Source organism: Pteronotus mesoamericanus, unplaced genomic scaffold (assembly GCF_021234165.1).
Source record: "Pteronotus mesoamericanus isolate MK-2021 breed Mesoamerican mustached bat unplaced genomic scaffold, CSHL_Meso_final scaffold_1186, whole genome shotgun sequence".
In the NCBI taxonomy this organism is placed as follows: Eukaryota; Metazoa; Chordata; class Mammalia; order Chiroptera; family Mormoopidae; genus Pteronotus; species Pteronotus mesoamericanus.
This window is the reverse complement of record NW_026555302.1, coordinates 13169977-13184833: the sequence shown is the minus strand read 5'-3', so window position 1 is coordinate 13184833 and position 14857 is coordinate 13169977. Positions and strand designations below refer to the sequence as shown.

General features: G+C 48.4%; 1 protein-coding gene across 2 annotated transcripts in view; it reads right to left on the bottom strand.

Annotated features, from left to right (window-relative positions):
- F5 (coagulation factor V) overlaps window positions 1–14857 on the bottom strand; it is a 53339-nt gene that overhangs the window by 17284 nt on the left and 21198 nt on the right. The window contains exons 7-15 of one of the 2 annotated variants that reach the window (XM_054587798.1): window positions 14465–14630; window positions 12614–12791; window positions 11052–11151; window positions 10407–10618; window positions 9186–9336; window positions 8249–8461; window positions 5001–7075; window positions 3618–4351; window positions 568–733 (exon numbers count right to left, since the gene is read on the bottom strand). In XM_054587798.1, the coding sequence (XP_054443773.1) occupies window positions 568–733; window positions 3618–4351; window positions 5001–7075; window positions 8249–8461; window positions 9186–9336; window positions 10407–10618; window positions 11052–11151; window positions 12614–12791; window positions 14465–14630 (3995 nt within the window). The remainder of the gene's footprint in view (window positions 1–567; window positions 734–3617; window positions 4352–5000; window positions 7076–8248; window positions 8462–9185; window positions 9337–10406; window positions 10619–11051; window positions 11152–12613; window positions 12792–14464; window positions 14631–14857) is intronic. The other variant, XM_054587797.1, reaches the window with a different exon arrangement.

The window sequence follows — 14857 nt, the reverse complement described above, 5'->3', positions numbered from 1 at the left end:
TTACAACCATCCTGTGAGATAGGGCCCAGGTAGTTTTCCCCAGAAATACCAAAACATGTTTGTTCTTAGGCTCTAAGCAAAAGTATTGACAACATCTACAAATGCAGTGATAATGGCAGGTGCCACTGGTTGGAAGGCAAAGAGGCTTGGCTGTTGCTTTCGATAAGCTCCCAGCCTCCTGGTGCAGAGAGACACAAACATGTGAATTCAAGTTAAAAATCTGGGGACAAAAGGTGCAGTAAACCCAGTGTGAGTGGTGGCAGAGGGGAGCGTCTGGGAGGAGGGCTGTTTAGGAAAGGCCAGAGGAGTTAAAGGAGGTTCCTTACAGGGGAAATGGAATTGGCCCTTACTGGGGGAGTAGGAGCTTAGCAGAGGGAGGAATAAAACCATAAGGTTATTTTCTTGAGGATTGTCAGCTTACTTGGCAAGCTGTCTTTGAGAAGCAATGTGATTATTTGTGAATTTTGGAAAATAAGCAAATCACCTTTAGCTCCTTCACCATTACAACCCTATGAAGCTTGTGGAAATTGCTCTGGTGACCTTAGCAATGCCCTGAAGGTGACTTACCTGGATAACATCATCCACTTCAGCTCTAATAACAGGGCCAAGGATGCCAAGGTGCTCTTCATACTCCCCCCGGGGGTCGCGATTGGTGAAAGTGCTATCGAAATACTTTCGAAAAACTACTTTCTTGTATGTGGTGCCTCCTGGAACATCACCGTTATCCATTTTACTGAAATGATAATGATAGTATTTCTTTACAAGAACAAATTAAAGACCACTTAAAGAATTCAGGAAATGATCTCTGTTTCTGAATATAACACCTAGCACAGGGCCTTGCTTATGCTGTTCTCTCTATCGGGAATGCTGTCTAGATACATATTTGATAAACAAATGAATGAAAATAAAAGTGACTAAAAACACAAGCCAGTTGATAGCCTGGTGCCAGCACACATATCATTTCTTAGGTAAACCCTCCTATAAGCCTTTAGACTAGGTCAAATCTTTTTATAGCGTTCCTACATTTCTTATTACTATAGTATACATAGTAAAATCCTATGGCATTCCTATAGTGTATATGGTAAATTATGTGTCATTTATTTGTGCGATTATCTATTAATATATGATTCTGCCACTATAGTAAAAGCTCCATGAAGTCAGGCGTTGTGCCCAGTGGGCTCAAAATTTTATTCCCAGTGCCTAGCAGATTATCTAGCATATGGTAGGCATTTAATAAATTTTTGATGCATTAATGAATGGACAAACATAGTCATATATTAACATAGTAGATTTTAATATCAAAAGCAGACACAGACATGAAATGGGACAGGGCCCAGGGCTTAGGGCTGGGTGACAATGGTCAGCTGACTCAGAAGGCCACCCCCATGAAGGCCACTGGGTGGATGGGTGTTTTATAATCTGAAAGTAGCCACTCTTCTCACATTTCCTTTTGCTAAATCACACTGTTCCTCATGTAGCTCACCAGCTGTTCTATATGGGACCAGAGCACATCAACTTTTTCCCACTGACGCTTAAATTTCCCGAACCTATGCAAACATACCCAAAGCTCCCCCATCAATCTCATATCCTTTGTTACACCCCATGAGCTGCCAACAGGTGACGCCATCATGGCTTCATCCCAGCCTTTCTACCCCACTAACCTCATCCTTCCAGGCTCGAAACATAACACACAGTCTCACACAACACATGAAGATGAAAACAACTTGAGTGACAGAAAAGTTGCTGTCATATCTGGAGCAGGACACAAGACTTGAAGGAATTGGCTCTGTCCCTTTCCGCCCTGGAAAGGCCCTAAATCTTACTCCCTGAGGGCTCCCTTAGGGCTTAGGGCTTTGCTTAGCAATCCTCAGCTATAGTAGTTATTTTCCTGTAATGATGGGAACTGCATTTAAATAGGAAGTCGTGGAGCAAAGTGTTTTAAACTAAGAGTTCTAATGAGGAAACGTCAAGCATCAAATTAGTGAAATACTTCCTGTGAGTTGCACCATAAGTGTGTTTGCTTGCTCTAATTACACATTGGTTTTTAATAGATTACTGTAACAGTTAGCTCTTGTAAAAGCTGTTGAATATACTTAGATAATTTAAGCAAGGTCTCCATACTATGTCCCTGAGAACATACAGTTAACTAAGCCATGCTCCTTGTCCCCCTCTCTTTCTCTATATTTTTATCTCAGAATATAGAGCCTGACCCATTATGGCTTTCTATCCTTAAGCAAAATTAAATTGAAATTACCTTTTAAAAATGTACATGGCTCCCTTAAAAACCCTCTCTTGTATATCAGGCCACCTGCAAAATTGCATCAATTCCTTCAACCCTATGGCTGAAGAGTGGCTGGAACTCTCAAATGCTAGAACTGAAGAGGACCTTGGTGGTCCCTTGTTGTAATCCATTTATTCAAAAGATGAAAGTAACAAGATCCAAGAAAGGAACTACATATCCCAGTAAGCCAGGAATGGCTTAAAGCTTTTGAAGGGTTCCTCATTGCCCTTTGGGTAAGCACCAAAATCCTTCCCATGGTTTGCACAGCCTAGTGACACCCGGTCTCTTCAGAGTCAGCCAAGCACTTTCTTACAACCCACCCTCTCCTTGAGCTCCAGGTCTTCCTCCTTCCACAGGGCCTTGCTCACACTGTTCTCTCCATCTAGAATGCTATCTAGACTCTCTCTCTAGAATTTACCTCCTGACTAGTTCACTCCTATTCATGTTCAGCTCTCAAATCAAATGCTACTTCTTCAGAATCAGATCCCCCAATTCTCATGTCGCCACACATCTGCCTTTCCTTCTGGGTCTTGATCTGGTTATAGTTCACCCTTTTACATGAGGATCTACCCATATTTACCTGCCCAGCTAGACATAGGCTCCACGAGGGCAGGAGTCATGTGTGTTTATATTCTCTTACAGTCTCGGCACTTAACACAGTGCCTAGGAGAGAACAAGCACTCATCAAAGAACAATCACTATGAAATTAGTGATTCTGTAAATCAAATTGAAACTCAAGTTTAAGTCAAGATAAATCATTATCTAATGACTACCTAAACTTGTTTTTTGTTTCTAAGCTAGTTTATATCCTTGGCCTCTGCTTTTGAATCTCATAGAATTAGACTTGAACTTCACAAAGATGCCATATACTTTATATTGGCCAGTAGACCATTTTAAAATCTTTTAGTAAACAAGGAAATTTCTGTATCACAAATCTGGACCTAAGCCAACTGCAGTGAAATCATATCAGCTAGCAGATAGCTCTGGGCCGGCTGGGCTCTGCGCTGGAGCGGGCGGGGGCGGGGGGTGGGCAGGGGCACGCATGATGGAGAAGGAGCGAGGCAGGGGCTTACGTAACTGGAGACTCTCATAGACTTCTTACAGCGATCGTTTCTACAGTGTCCAGATGCCTCCTAGAAGTGCAGTAGCTAATCTTGGAACTGACAAAGGAAATAGTATAAGCCAAGTTGCAATAGGGGAACTAATTTATACTTAGCTAGTTTGTCCAGAATTACCTACTTGGACTTTTTTTTTTTTTTTTTTTTTTTTTTTTTAGCAGTAAGTGGAAAAATTAAAAAAAAAAAAAAAGAGAGAGAGAGGAAAAAACTGGCCAAACCTTTGTGCGGATTTTGAATAATCCCAGGATATTTCTTCAGCAGCTATATAATAGTATTTCCTGTTTCCATTGTTGCTGCGGAGGTACCACTCTGCGATGCTGTCAGGGTTTCTGGAGGAGTTCACATCTGTCCGCACATCGGTTTGGTAAGGGTCATCGTAGGCTACGTGATCATATTCATGCAATTCTTCCTCACTGCTCTTTTCATTCCCGCCCGGTATGATCTCGATGTAATCTCCATCATCTCCACTGAAGCCAAGCACAACTGGTACATTAAATTCCTTTCTTATAAAAGTGTCATTTAGTGGAGGAGACGGTTGAGGAGCTGGCATCTGACCAAGGTCTGAATAAGGTAAAGTCTGATTAGATTCAGAAGTGTAGGATATCTGATCAAGGTCTAGAGGAGGTGATGTTTGCCTGAGAGCAGGAGGAAGGGTTGTCTGGCTGAGGTCCGGGGAGAGGGTCCCCTGGCCGAGGTCCGGGGAGAGGGTCCCCTGGCCGAGGTCCGGGGAGAGAGACCCCTGGCCGAGGTCCGGGGAGAGGGTCCCCTGGCCGAGGTCCGGGGAGAGGGTCCCCTGGCCGAGGTCTGGGGAGACGGCCTCCTGGCCGAGGTCCGGGGGGAGAGACCCCTGGCCGAGGTCCGGGGGGAGGGTCCCCTGGCCGAGGTCCGGGGAGACGGCCTCCTGGCCGAGGTCCGGGGGGAGGGTGCCCTGGCCGAGGTCCGGGGAGACGGCCTCCTGGCCCGAGGTCCGGGGGGAGGGTCCCCTGGCCGAGGTCCGGGGAGACGGCCTCCTGGCCGAGGTCCGGGGGGAGGGTCCCCTGGCCGAGGTCCAGGGGGAGGGTCCCCTGGCCGAGGTCCGGGGAGACGGCCTCCTGGCCGAGGTCCGGGGGGAGGGTCCCCTGGCCGAGGTCCGGGGAGACGGCCTCCTGGCCGAGGTCCGGGGGGGGAGACCCCTGGCCGAGGTCCGGGGGGAGGGTCCCCTGGCCGAGGTCCGGGGAGACGGCCTCCTGGCCGAGGTCCGGGGAGACGGCCTCCTGGCCGAGGTCCGGGGGGAGGGTCCCCTGGCCGAGGTCCGGGGGGAGGGTCCCCTGGCCGAGGTCTGGGGAGACGGCCTCCTGGCCGAGGTCCGGGGGGAGAGACCCCTGGCCGAGGTCCGGGGGGTGGGTCCCCTGGCCGAGGTCCGGGGAGACGGCCTCCTGGCCGAGGTCCGGGGGGAGGGTGCCCTGGCCGAGGTCCGGGGAGACGGCCTCCTGGCCGAGGTCCGGGGGGAGGGTCCCCTGGCCGAGGTCTGGGGAGACGGCCTCCTGGCCGAGGTCCGGGGGGAGAGACCCCTGGCCGAGGTCCGGGGGGAGGGTCCCCTGGCCGAGGTCCGGGGAGACGGCCTCCTGGCCGAGGTCCGGGGGGAGGGTGCCCTGGCCGAGGTCCGGGGAGACGGCCTCCTGGCCCAGGTCCGGGGGGAGGGTCCCCTGGCCGAGGTCCGGGGAGACGGCCTCCTGGCCGAGGTCCGGGGGGAGGGTGCCCTGGCCGAGGTCCGGGGAGACGGCCTCCTGGCCGAGGTCCGGGGGGAGGGTCCCCTGGCCGAGGTCCGGGGAGACGGCCTCCTGGCCGAGGTCCGGGGGGAGGGTGCCCTGGCCGAGGTCCGGGGAGACGGCCTCCTGGCCGAGGTCCGGGGGGAGGGTGCCCTGGCCGAGGTCCGGGGAGACGGCCTCCTGGCCGAGGTCCGGGGGGAGGGTCCCCTGGCCGAGGTCCGGGGAGACGGCCTCCTGGCCGAGGTCCGGGGGGAGGGTCACCTGGCCGAGGTCCGGGGTGAGGGACCCCCGGCCGAGGTCCGGGGAGGTGGCTTCCTGGCCGAGGTCCGGGGAGAGGGTTATCTGGTTGAGGTCTGGAGAGAGAGTCTTCAGGCTGACCTCTGGGGAAAGGTTTGTCTGACTGGATTCTGGAGTGAGGGGTGGTTGACTCAGGTCTGGAGAAATGGTTGTCCACCAGACTTCGGGCTCTAAGGAAGGGAACATTTGTCCAGTGTCAGTAGGGAAGGACTGAGTGCTTAGATCATGGTTGAACACCTGGCCAGGCTCTGGAGAAGGTTTGTGACTGGGGTTTGCAGTGAAGTGCATTTGGTCAGAGTCTTGAAGAGGGAACATTTGGTAGCGCCCTTCTGGGGGCACTGTCTGATAAATATCCAGCAAGAAGCTTGTCTGACCAGTGTTGTTTGGGAGATTCCAGTGACGGTCAGGAAGTGAGGCATTGAGGCTAAGGTTTGTAGAGGAGAATGCCTGGCTGAGGTTTGTGGGGAGAGACGTTTCATTGGACTTGTGATGTGAGTCTGGAAATGTGCTGTTGGCCTCTCCTTTTAGCGGGTGAAAGCTCCTTGGAGAGAAAAGAAAACGGTGTGCAAACTTCCTTCTTCGTGTCCGAATTAAAGCAGTGCTGTTCTTCGATCTGCTCTTTCCTCCATCTTGTCTGACTTGTGGATATTTACGTCTAATTCCAGAAAACTTTGGGTGGCCTGTCAGCTTTCCATGCTTGTTTGGAAGAGGGGTGCTCCCCACCCAGGTCCCTGATGCGTTCTGGGGGCTGGGCCGCAGGTTATTAACAGCCCTGTCTTTATCAGCCTCTGGGACTACCTCATAACTACCCTTTTCAGAAACCAAATGCCATTTCCCATTCAAAATCTTAGATGGAGTCTCTTGTTTCAAGAGTAACAGATCACTGGGAAGGTCCTCCCAGGACCCCGTTCTGGAAGAAGAGCTGCCTTGGCCTGAATGTCTCCCAGTTTTATGCACTAGAACTTCCGTCTGGGAGAATGTGTGCACGGCTTGTCTGTCCCTCCCTGCCCCGAATCCCTCAGGTTTAGCATGTCCTTGACTTCTAAATCCTTCTGCACCAAGAGGAAGCAGGCTTACCTCTGTGACGGTGGACTGTAGAGGACCCTCTGGAGGGCCCTCAGAGCAAGGGCTGGGGTGCTCTGCTGTAGGGGGGCTGAGATCTGAGTCCTCTTCTGAGCTGTGTCCCACTTGGGGACCAGCAGTGGTGGTTTCAGGAGGGGTTTTGTAAGTTTCTGCAAGGTTATTGGCAACGAGCCTGCTAACATTACTTGGGGAAGAGGAATTTGAACCGACAGCTGTATCGATATTTGGAGGTGGGAGTTCAGAGCTGTTGTCTAGGGCCAGGGCAGTAAGATTGAACTCATTTTCCTGCTGATTCAGGGATGAATTTCTGAGTGACCTAATTCCAAGTGCTAAAGCCAATCTGTCCTGTTCATCGTCAACGTCAATCTCTATACCTTGGTCTTCTGGAAAATCGCGCATTTTCCGTGTAGTCATGGCTGCTGATGCTGGAAGTTCAAATATTTCATAGTCATACTCATCATCAGGCCGTATACACTTAACATCCCTGAATCTCAGCCGCAGGTGTTCACTTCTTGGACTAGAATTCATGGTAGTTAATATCCAAGTTCCTATAGAGGGGAGACAGAATGAGGAGCCCTAAGTTCAGAAAAAGACATAAAACCCCTCGCGTCCGTCATGGCAGATAATAGCCAGTGCAGCCTGTGGACCCCTGCTGCTCTGAAAATTGTTCATCACCATTCCATGTGACAGGAGAAAAACCGAAAATCAAGTGCTTAGGACACTTCCGGGCAATCGGACATTGCTGTGACATCCCAGCATGTATCAGGGCGCTTATCTCGTCTAACAGACTATGGACCAAAAGTGTCGGTCAGTGGAGAGTAGGGAGAAAAAACTTCTTACCACAGATAGTTTGAGAGTCACTATTTCAGAATATATTTAAGAAGGAATGAATTGAGAATAAAACGGACTTTGAAAATCACATACATCTTGTTAGCTGCATATCTCATTTGGAATTGGATTTGGGGGAGGGTGGTGATGTCTACCCCCATAAACTAAGGATATTTTGGTGTTCCAAGCAATCAATAATTCACGTGGGCTCAGGGCAAGTTGGAATCTCTTTGAAATGGTATGATGTGCTGGCACACTGAGGATTTCCTGTGAAGTCCCCAACACTTACTACTTGTTGAGCACTCACTGAGGGCTAGAAATGGCACATATTGTAATTAATGATCAAAGCACCTCTGTAAGGTGTTGTTATTCTGGGTTTTTTTTTCAGGTGAATAAACCGAGGCTCAGTGAGGGCAAGGCACTGGCCCAAGGTTACACAGATATTGAGTGACAGGGCAGGATTTGAACCCAGGTCTGGTGAACTCCAAAGCCCATGTGCTTTCTAGGGCACTCTCCTGTCTCCAAGGCCAGCCTTTAAGGCGCTAGGTCTGATAGTCACTAAGCCCGGGGGGGATGGCTGTCTTAAAAAACTGGAAAGGGCATTCTGATAAAAGAAATTTTCTTTTGGGACTGAATACCCATGCTTCATCCTCAAAGTTATGCCGTGTCTTTCTGTAGATAGTGTGTTTTTACTTCTCTTTTAGCCCAGAGGACAAATGGGACTCACATTAAAGGACTAGACCCTTTGAGGTAATTAACTCCCCGAACAGAGATCATGACAAGTATTGAAAGGAAAGCCTGCAAGGGAGCAGAGAGAGACGAGCCCAGGAGTGGCGGAGCCCGCAGCAGACCTTCGGAGACCAGGGAGCCGCTCTCTGCGCCAGGGCGCTTACCAACATTATCCATGGTGACCGTCACAGATTCCCCGCTCATGGGGAAGAGGGGCAAGGTGTCCTCATGCCTCTTTCCATAGATGAAGGAGTGCCCAGTGAAGTGGATGGTCAAAACGTCATCCTGGGTTCCCACGCTGCAGAAGTGCCACTGGACGGTGTCGTCAAAGCAAAACCCTAGCGTGGGTATGCTCTCAGGCACGTAGCCATTGATGGCTGAAAGAGTCAAACCCGTTAGAACTGCAGGCTTGTGCGAACAAGAGAGCACATCTACGGCCCCTAAAACAAATGTCCTGATCTGGGTGCATCGAAGCAGCGATGGTCCGAGGTAAGCTTCACCGGGTCTGATGCACGACTGGAAGATCAGACTCGGACTTCCCCACAGCAGTGGCTCTGAACCCTGAACTTAACACTGCAGTGCATGCGGGGAGTTCCTATGTCCAGAGCTTCTCACTGGGCACTTCAGACCACTTCACGGAGCGACTTTGCAAAACTCCTGGCTCCCCCCGCATGTGCACATGCTTAGCCCGATTTGAAAATGCAGCTCCGGGTGACTGGCCATGCCTCTGCCCCTGCTGCAGAGCATTCTCCTTGCACCGTCTGTCTGTTTTTGCAGCCCAGGCACCACTGGCCAAGGCCCGCAGCCCTGCCCTTTGCCACCCCACCCCTCTCCTGCCTGCCCCACCCTGTCCAGAGCGTGCATGCAGCACGCACACTCACTCAGCAGGAGACCCAGCAGATGTGTAAGGATAACAAACCCTGGACGTCTTGCTGTCAAATGGTCACCCCGGTGTCACCCTTTATGTGATTCCATCACCAAATCCCGGGCCACAGTGCGGCTGAGAGGTCAGGGGTTCTAATCCATGCCTCCCCCCAGGCACAGCCACGCTCCAGCCACGGGACTGAGGCGCTGACAGGCACAGATGGCGCTTCGACTTACTGCTCATGATATTTGATTCATAAAACTTGGGGTCATCGCGGTTGACCTTCTCGGGATTCTCACAAAACTTGTTGATGTTGTCCTCGATGTACCAGCTCTTGTTCTCGTCAAACACAGCAAACACTGCCTGCTGTTCTGTGTCTGCTGTCCTCTGGAAGGAAAGTGCCCTGTTCAGTGACCGATGTTCCAGCTAACTCCTGGCAGCTTCAGAAACCGGAGGGGCACAGTCCCTGGGACCGCCAAAGCCACGCATGCAGGTGTTTGTGAGGGACCAGGGTGCACAAAGCCCTCGCCAACAAAGGCATTCCACAGAAGCAAATGGGGAAGGTCAGAAAACCCAGAGACTAAAACTCCCTAATAGAAAAACTCCATTTACCGTGGCAGCTGCCACTCTGTTTGTCTCTGTGACTGAATGCCGTTTCACCTGCCTGATCGACTGGATGTGCTCTGAGCAATTGCAAAGGGCGAAAGAGGAGGTTGCAACAGGGAAGCTTCACTCCTCTCTCTGCCTGTTTCCTTTCCAAGCTCAGTAAATTAGGGTCTACCAAATGTTCATTTCTGATTATTCTAGGTGTATATTTATTTTGTATGCCTTGGGATGAAACTTTTTAAACTATAGCTTAGCCCAATTGTCTGTGAATTTTAAGTTAACAACATGAGACCATTTGATCGTGAAGATCAGGTCAGAAGATCCATATCTCTGTGTAGTTTGTCTTGCTAGAGATGGGCCATTGCCGAGGTCCAGTCTCGCGAGGAGCTGTGTCTCCAGGGCATCCCTCTCACTTCTCTCTAGTGAAAATATCAAAAGTAACAAGAACTGGTGCAGAGCTTTACACTTTTACCGGGTGGGATCTCGCTGAGCCCCAGAACAACCCTGTAAGATTTTCTGGATGGGTGTTACTTGTTTCACGAACGGAAGAAATAAAGAGAGGCTAAGTGACTTGCTCAGCACACAGACAGCACCAGCAGACCTGGAATTTGAAATGATACCAAAATACGGTTTTACACTGCAGACTTGCTCTCTGCAGTGAGAGTCCAGGTGAAGACGGACAAGACAAAAAAATCACCAAAGGGATAAATGTTATCACATTCACACTCAGGAGGACTACTCATTATGGTCTGCTCTCTGGAAAAGCTCCATGGTTTGGTAAGGAGACCTAACCTGTTCCAGCCAGAAGAAATTTCTGGAATTTCCGAAAGGTTATGTCAAGGGCAAAATACCTGTATGCCTCGCTTGTCCAGGGATCTGCTCTTACAAATTAGAAGTAGTCCTATCAGCCCAGAGGCAATGTCCCTTGTGACATCCACATCGCTGTAGTACGGCCTCGTTAAGCACTGGGCATCATTATCTGTGGGCTCATCAGACTCTAGGATGTTCCATTTGTAGGTATAGGTTTCCCCTGGTTGAACTGCTTTGATCATGGTGTTACTGCCTGAAAGGAAATACAGTCAAAATCGTTTTCATTTTCAGAATTATTTCACGAAAATAAATAAATGAATAAACAAATACAAGAATACATAAATAATGTAATTGGAGCTCTCATTGCAACCGATTAGTATTGGGAAAGCAATATTCTTTTTACGTTAAGACCCACCTAAGAGAACCTGGATAGCACGCAACCGTCAGATTTTGCTCCTCTAGGGGCTGTCATGGCACTAACAAAGGACACTCTTTTGTAACCAGCAGGGTAAACGAAACCCTGCAGTGAGCAGGGTTTCCTTGTGACTTGTGGGACACCTGTTCATGCTACCCTAGCATATCTATCATCTGACTGCGCAAGTTATATTTCTGAGCAAGGAAGACAGTAGACAAAGATGGGAACCCCTCAGAGGTCATAGAGGTCAACAGATGCAAGTGAGTCAAACCTGAGGTGGAGGAAGAGTTGCCTTCATCTTCGACAGGGGAGAAGGTCACTCCATGAGGGTAAATGCTGTAGGCGCGGCTGGCCATATTTTTGAACACGATCTACAAAGTTAACTCAGTTTCGTTATTCAGGATTTAAGGTTGCTCATGACAATTCACGCAGAATGTTAACTCTGCACACTCACTTGTTGGATGGCATGTGTGTGCAAACCAGTTCTGTTTATCTGAGCAGCGATCTGTGCCCTCTCCTGACAGAAGCATTTGAGAGTTTCGCCTCACAGAGGAGTCTGATCTTGGAAGTGACGTTTTCCTCACAGTGCGCCACCCTGCCCAAGCTGGTCCCCATCTCCTCGCCTTTCAGTTTGGATCATGTCTGCCTTGGTATCTGCCCCTCCTCCTCGCTACACCGTGACCCCCTTCTCCAGCCAGCCAGATCGCCTAGAACCACTGTCCCTGAAGCCAGCTTCTTGAGGGGCGAGAGCCAGGTCCTACATTTCCAGTGAGGTATATTTACACTCACTACCAGCACCCATAAGGTATCAGAGATGAAGGAAGGGAAAGGACCAGAGAAAGGCTGCTTTCTGGTCCTTCTGTTATTTTCAAATGAACAGAAGTGGCCTTGTCTGCAGATGTCCTCTAAGCTCAGCCCCACGCAGAGGTGGAGGGAGGCTGTATTCACCCAGCACCCTGGTTAGCCTCCTTCCGCTCCAGAGAGAACGTTCACCTTATCTTATCTTCTACTTGGTTGATTGCCAAAGCGTTTGGGTCACCCCGCATCTGCGGATAATCTGCCTTCTAGAATCTGACCAAAGATTGCAACTGTCAATTCTCTGCTTCCCAGCTCTTACAAAAGGTTGATGATAAGACCTAACATTAAAGGAACACTGTCGGGAGAATACTCAGAGCTCACGGTATGCAGCCCACCGTACCTCCACCTGAGAGCGGCCTTCAGAGAACCGCATACCCAGACCACAGTGAGGAGTCGGTTTTTTCACAGTTGTGTTTACTGTGATATTCTCAGCTCTGATGAGAGACGTTTTCAAAAGACCCTACAACTTTTTAATTTATTGTACCAGTTGCAGGGATTTTGTCAAGGAATCCATCTGGTGCCTCACACAGCATCCTCTTCAAGGATCCATGGGAGAAATTCTTCTCCGGCTTCTGTGCTCCTTTTATCCTTACTGTGAATCTTGCCCTGACACGTTTCCCATTTACTTTGGCTGCTAGAAAGCTCAGGGAAAAATTTGCAAACAACCTTGTGAGATCATATGGCATATGTTTCATTATACTTACCTTATCCTCGGTTTTATTTTCTTTGACCCCATATTATTCATCCAAATTAGAGTCACTCTGTGTTTATTCCTTTATAATTTGATAAACTTTCAGATTCTTTGTATTATCAGGTAGGCTATAAGTAAGTACAAATACTAAATAAAAACTAAAAGTTACATTTGAATTAAAATTATACGGATAACTTTTTTAAAAAAAACCAAACACACCACCACTTTTAATCTCTTTTTCCTGTTTAGTCTCTTCCGTGTGGTCCTACATTTCGGCTACTTACTTTGAGCGTGTCTCTGACCTGGGCTCTGATAACAGGGCCCAGGATCCCGTTGTGTTTGCCGTCGGAATCGTCCAGGTGTTTGGTGAAGGACTCATCTTCGTACTGTCTGTAGACAACCTTCTTATAATGTTTTCCAATTTGGTTCGAGAAATTATCCAAATGCAGAGATCTGTATTTTCTTAAAGTGAAATGAAATATTTAAAAATTAACCATTTCCTCAAGTAGAGACTCTGGTAGTACAGGGAAACCCTTGTGCTTAGAAGGTCTGTTGGATTCGCTACAAAGCTAGTTTTCTAAAAAACAAAACTCTTAATATGATTTGCAAAGTCCTGATATCTCCCCTGGGGCTGGAAACTGGAAACCCCTGATCTGGCTGATCAAGTTGTAATCGTGGTTAGGAGTCGCTCCTTAGAACCCCTGCCACCCGGTGGCTAGAGCGGCCCACGGTTCCTCTGGGAGGAGGGCTGCCTGGGTGAAGGACAGGATACACTGGGAACTGCCTGAAGCCTTTCCTATCCCTTACTTCAGGGCACCCACACTGGCTTTCCAGGTACTTCCCAATCCCTGAAAGTACTCTCTCGCTCCAGAAGCTTTGCCCGTCATTACGAGTCACAGCGCGTGCTGCTGGCCTCGTCCTGTCTGTCATCCACTCCATCTAGGGGCCAGCAGGAAGGCACCGTCCCACCCACCTTCTGTCGTACAGCGAGAAATGACTTGGAAGCAGCGACGGAGACCACTTTGTTCCTTGGTCCTCCATATTCCCTTCATGTGCAAAAGCAGAAGCTCCATGACAGAATTTATCCACTTCATGCATTTATTTTGCCACAGCGCCCTGATTCCTATCTCAGCTCTGTTAGTTATTGTATAATCTTGATCAAGTTCTTGTTTTGAACATTTGAGTAGCAAATACATTCAAACGATTTTGATTAGTTGAAAACCCTCACTCACATTCTGTATCCTCTCAACCCGACCTCTCTAATTCTCCCTGCATTTTCTAGGTATTCACTTATATTAATTTCATGTGTATAATTCCAGATAATCTTCATGAAAATGTAACTTGCAAATATAAATATAGTTATCCTCTCACTCCTTTAACAAAAGGCAACTATTTATATGCTCTGTGCTATACCTTGACTTTTCTTTTGCATTTTTCAGCTTCACTGAGATATACTTGACAAATAAAAATTGTGTCTATTGGAGGTGTACAACATGATGGTATATGTGTTATTACTGCAGTCAAGTTAATTACCACTTGCACCAACTTGCCTAGTTACTGTTTTCTTTTATGTATGTGTATATGGTGAGAAAACTTAAGGTATACTGTCTCAGCAAATTTCAGTAAAGTGCAGTATACTATAGTCACCACACTACATTGGGTTTCAGATGGTTCATGTCATTACTTAGTATCCTTTCATTTCAACTCAAAGAATTCTCTTTAGCATTTTGTTGTTGTTGTTGTTGTTATTGTTGTTGTTAAGCCAGGTCTGGTGAGGTTGCATTCCCTCAGCCTCCCCTTGTCTGGGGGAATGTCTTTCTCTTGCCATTTCTTAAGGACAGCTTTGCTCTAAGTCACTTCTGTTTCTCACTTCTAGAGTTCACGTGAAGTTCTTCAAAAGGGTTTAACTAGTGTTTGGCACTAGCAAGCATTCAACTAGTGGTAGCTGCCATCATCATCATCATCATTGTTTTCCCTTGGTGAGTTTAGGGTAGTTCCAGATTGACTTTGAACAAAGCCCGACTGGAATCCAAAACATGGAGACCAGTAAACTCACGGTGTTGCACCCATGCACGTAGGACCCTATGGAACACATCTTGAACTTTTGCCCAGTGGTCAGAAGCCCCCAAACTCACTTGTCCATGTTGGCTGGTATGACAGGTGCATAGTCCCAGATGACTTCCTCCGCAGCAATGAAGTATTCCCACCTCTTCATGTGCCGCCTCTGCTCACGAGTTAGCGTCTTAGGACTCCTGGTTTTCTTTGGGCAGTTTTTAATGTCTACAGAAGCCTGCATCCCAGCTGAGTTAGTACATAAAGACAGTGGAAGAATTTGAGAGAAGAAATTAAGACTGATCAACATATGTATCTTTTTAAACTTATTATTAAACTATTAAATAATAATAGTGAAAGTCATGCTCCGGCAGCTTGGACACTTTGGTTCGGAGCTCTTTTAGTGTAGCAGAGAAAGAGGCAAGAATAAAAAGCAATGGGGAGTGGTCAGGGGTCAGGGGAAGGGCTCGGAAAGA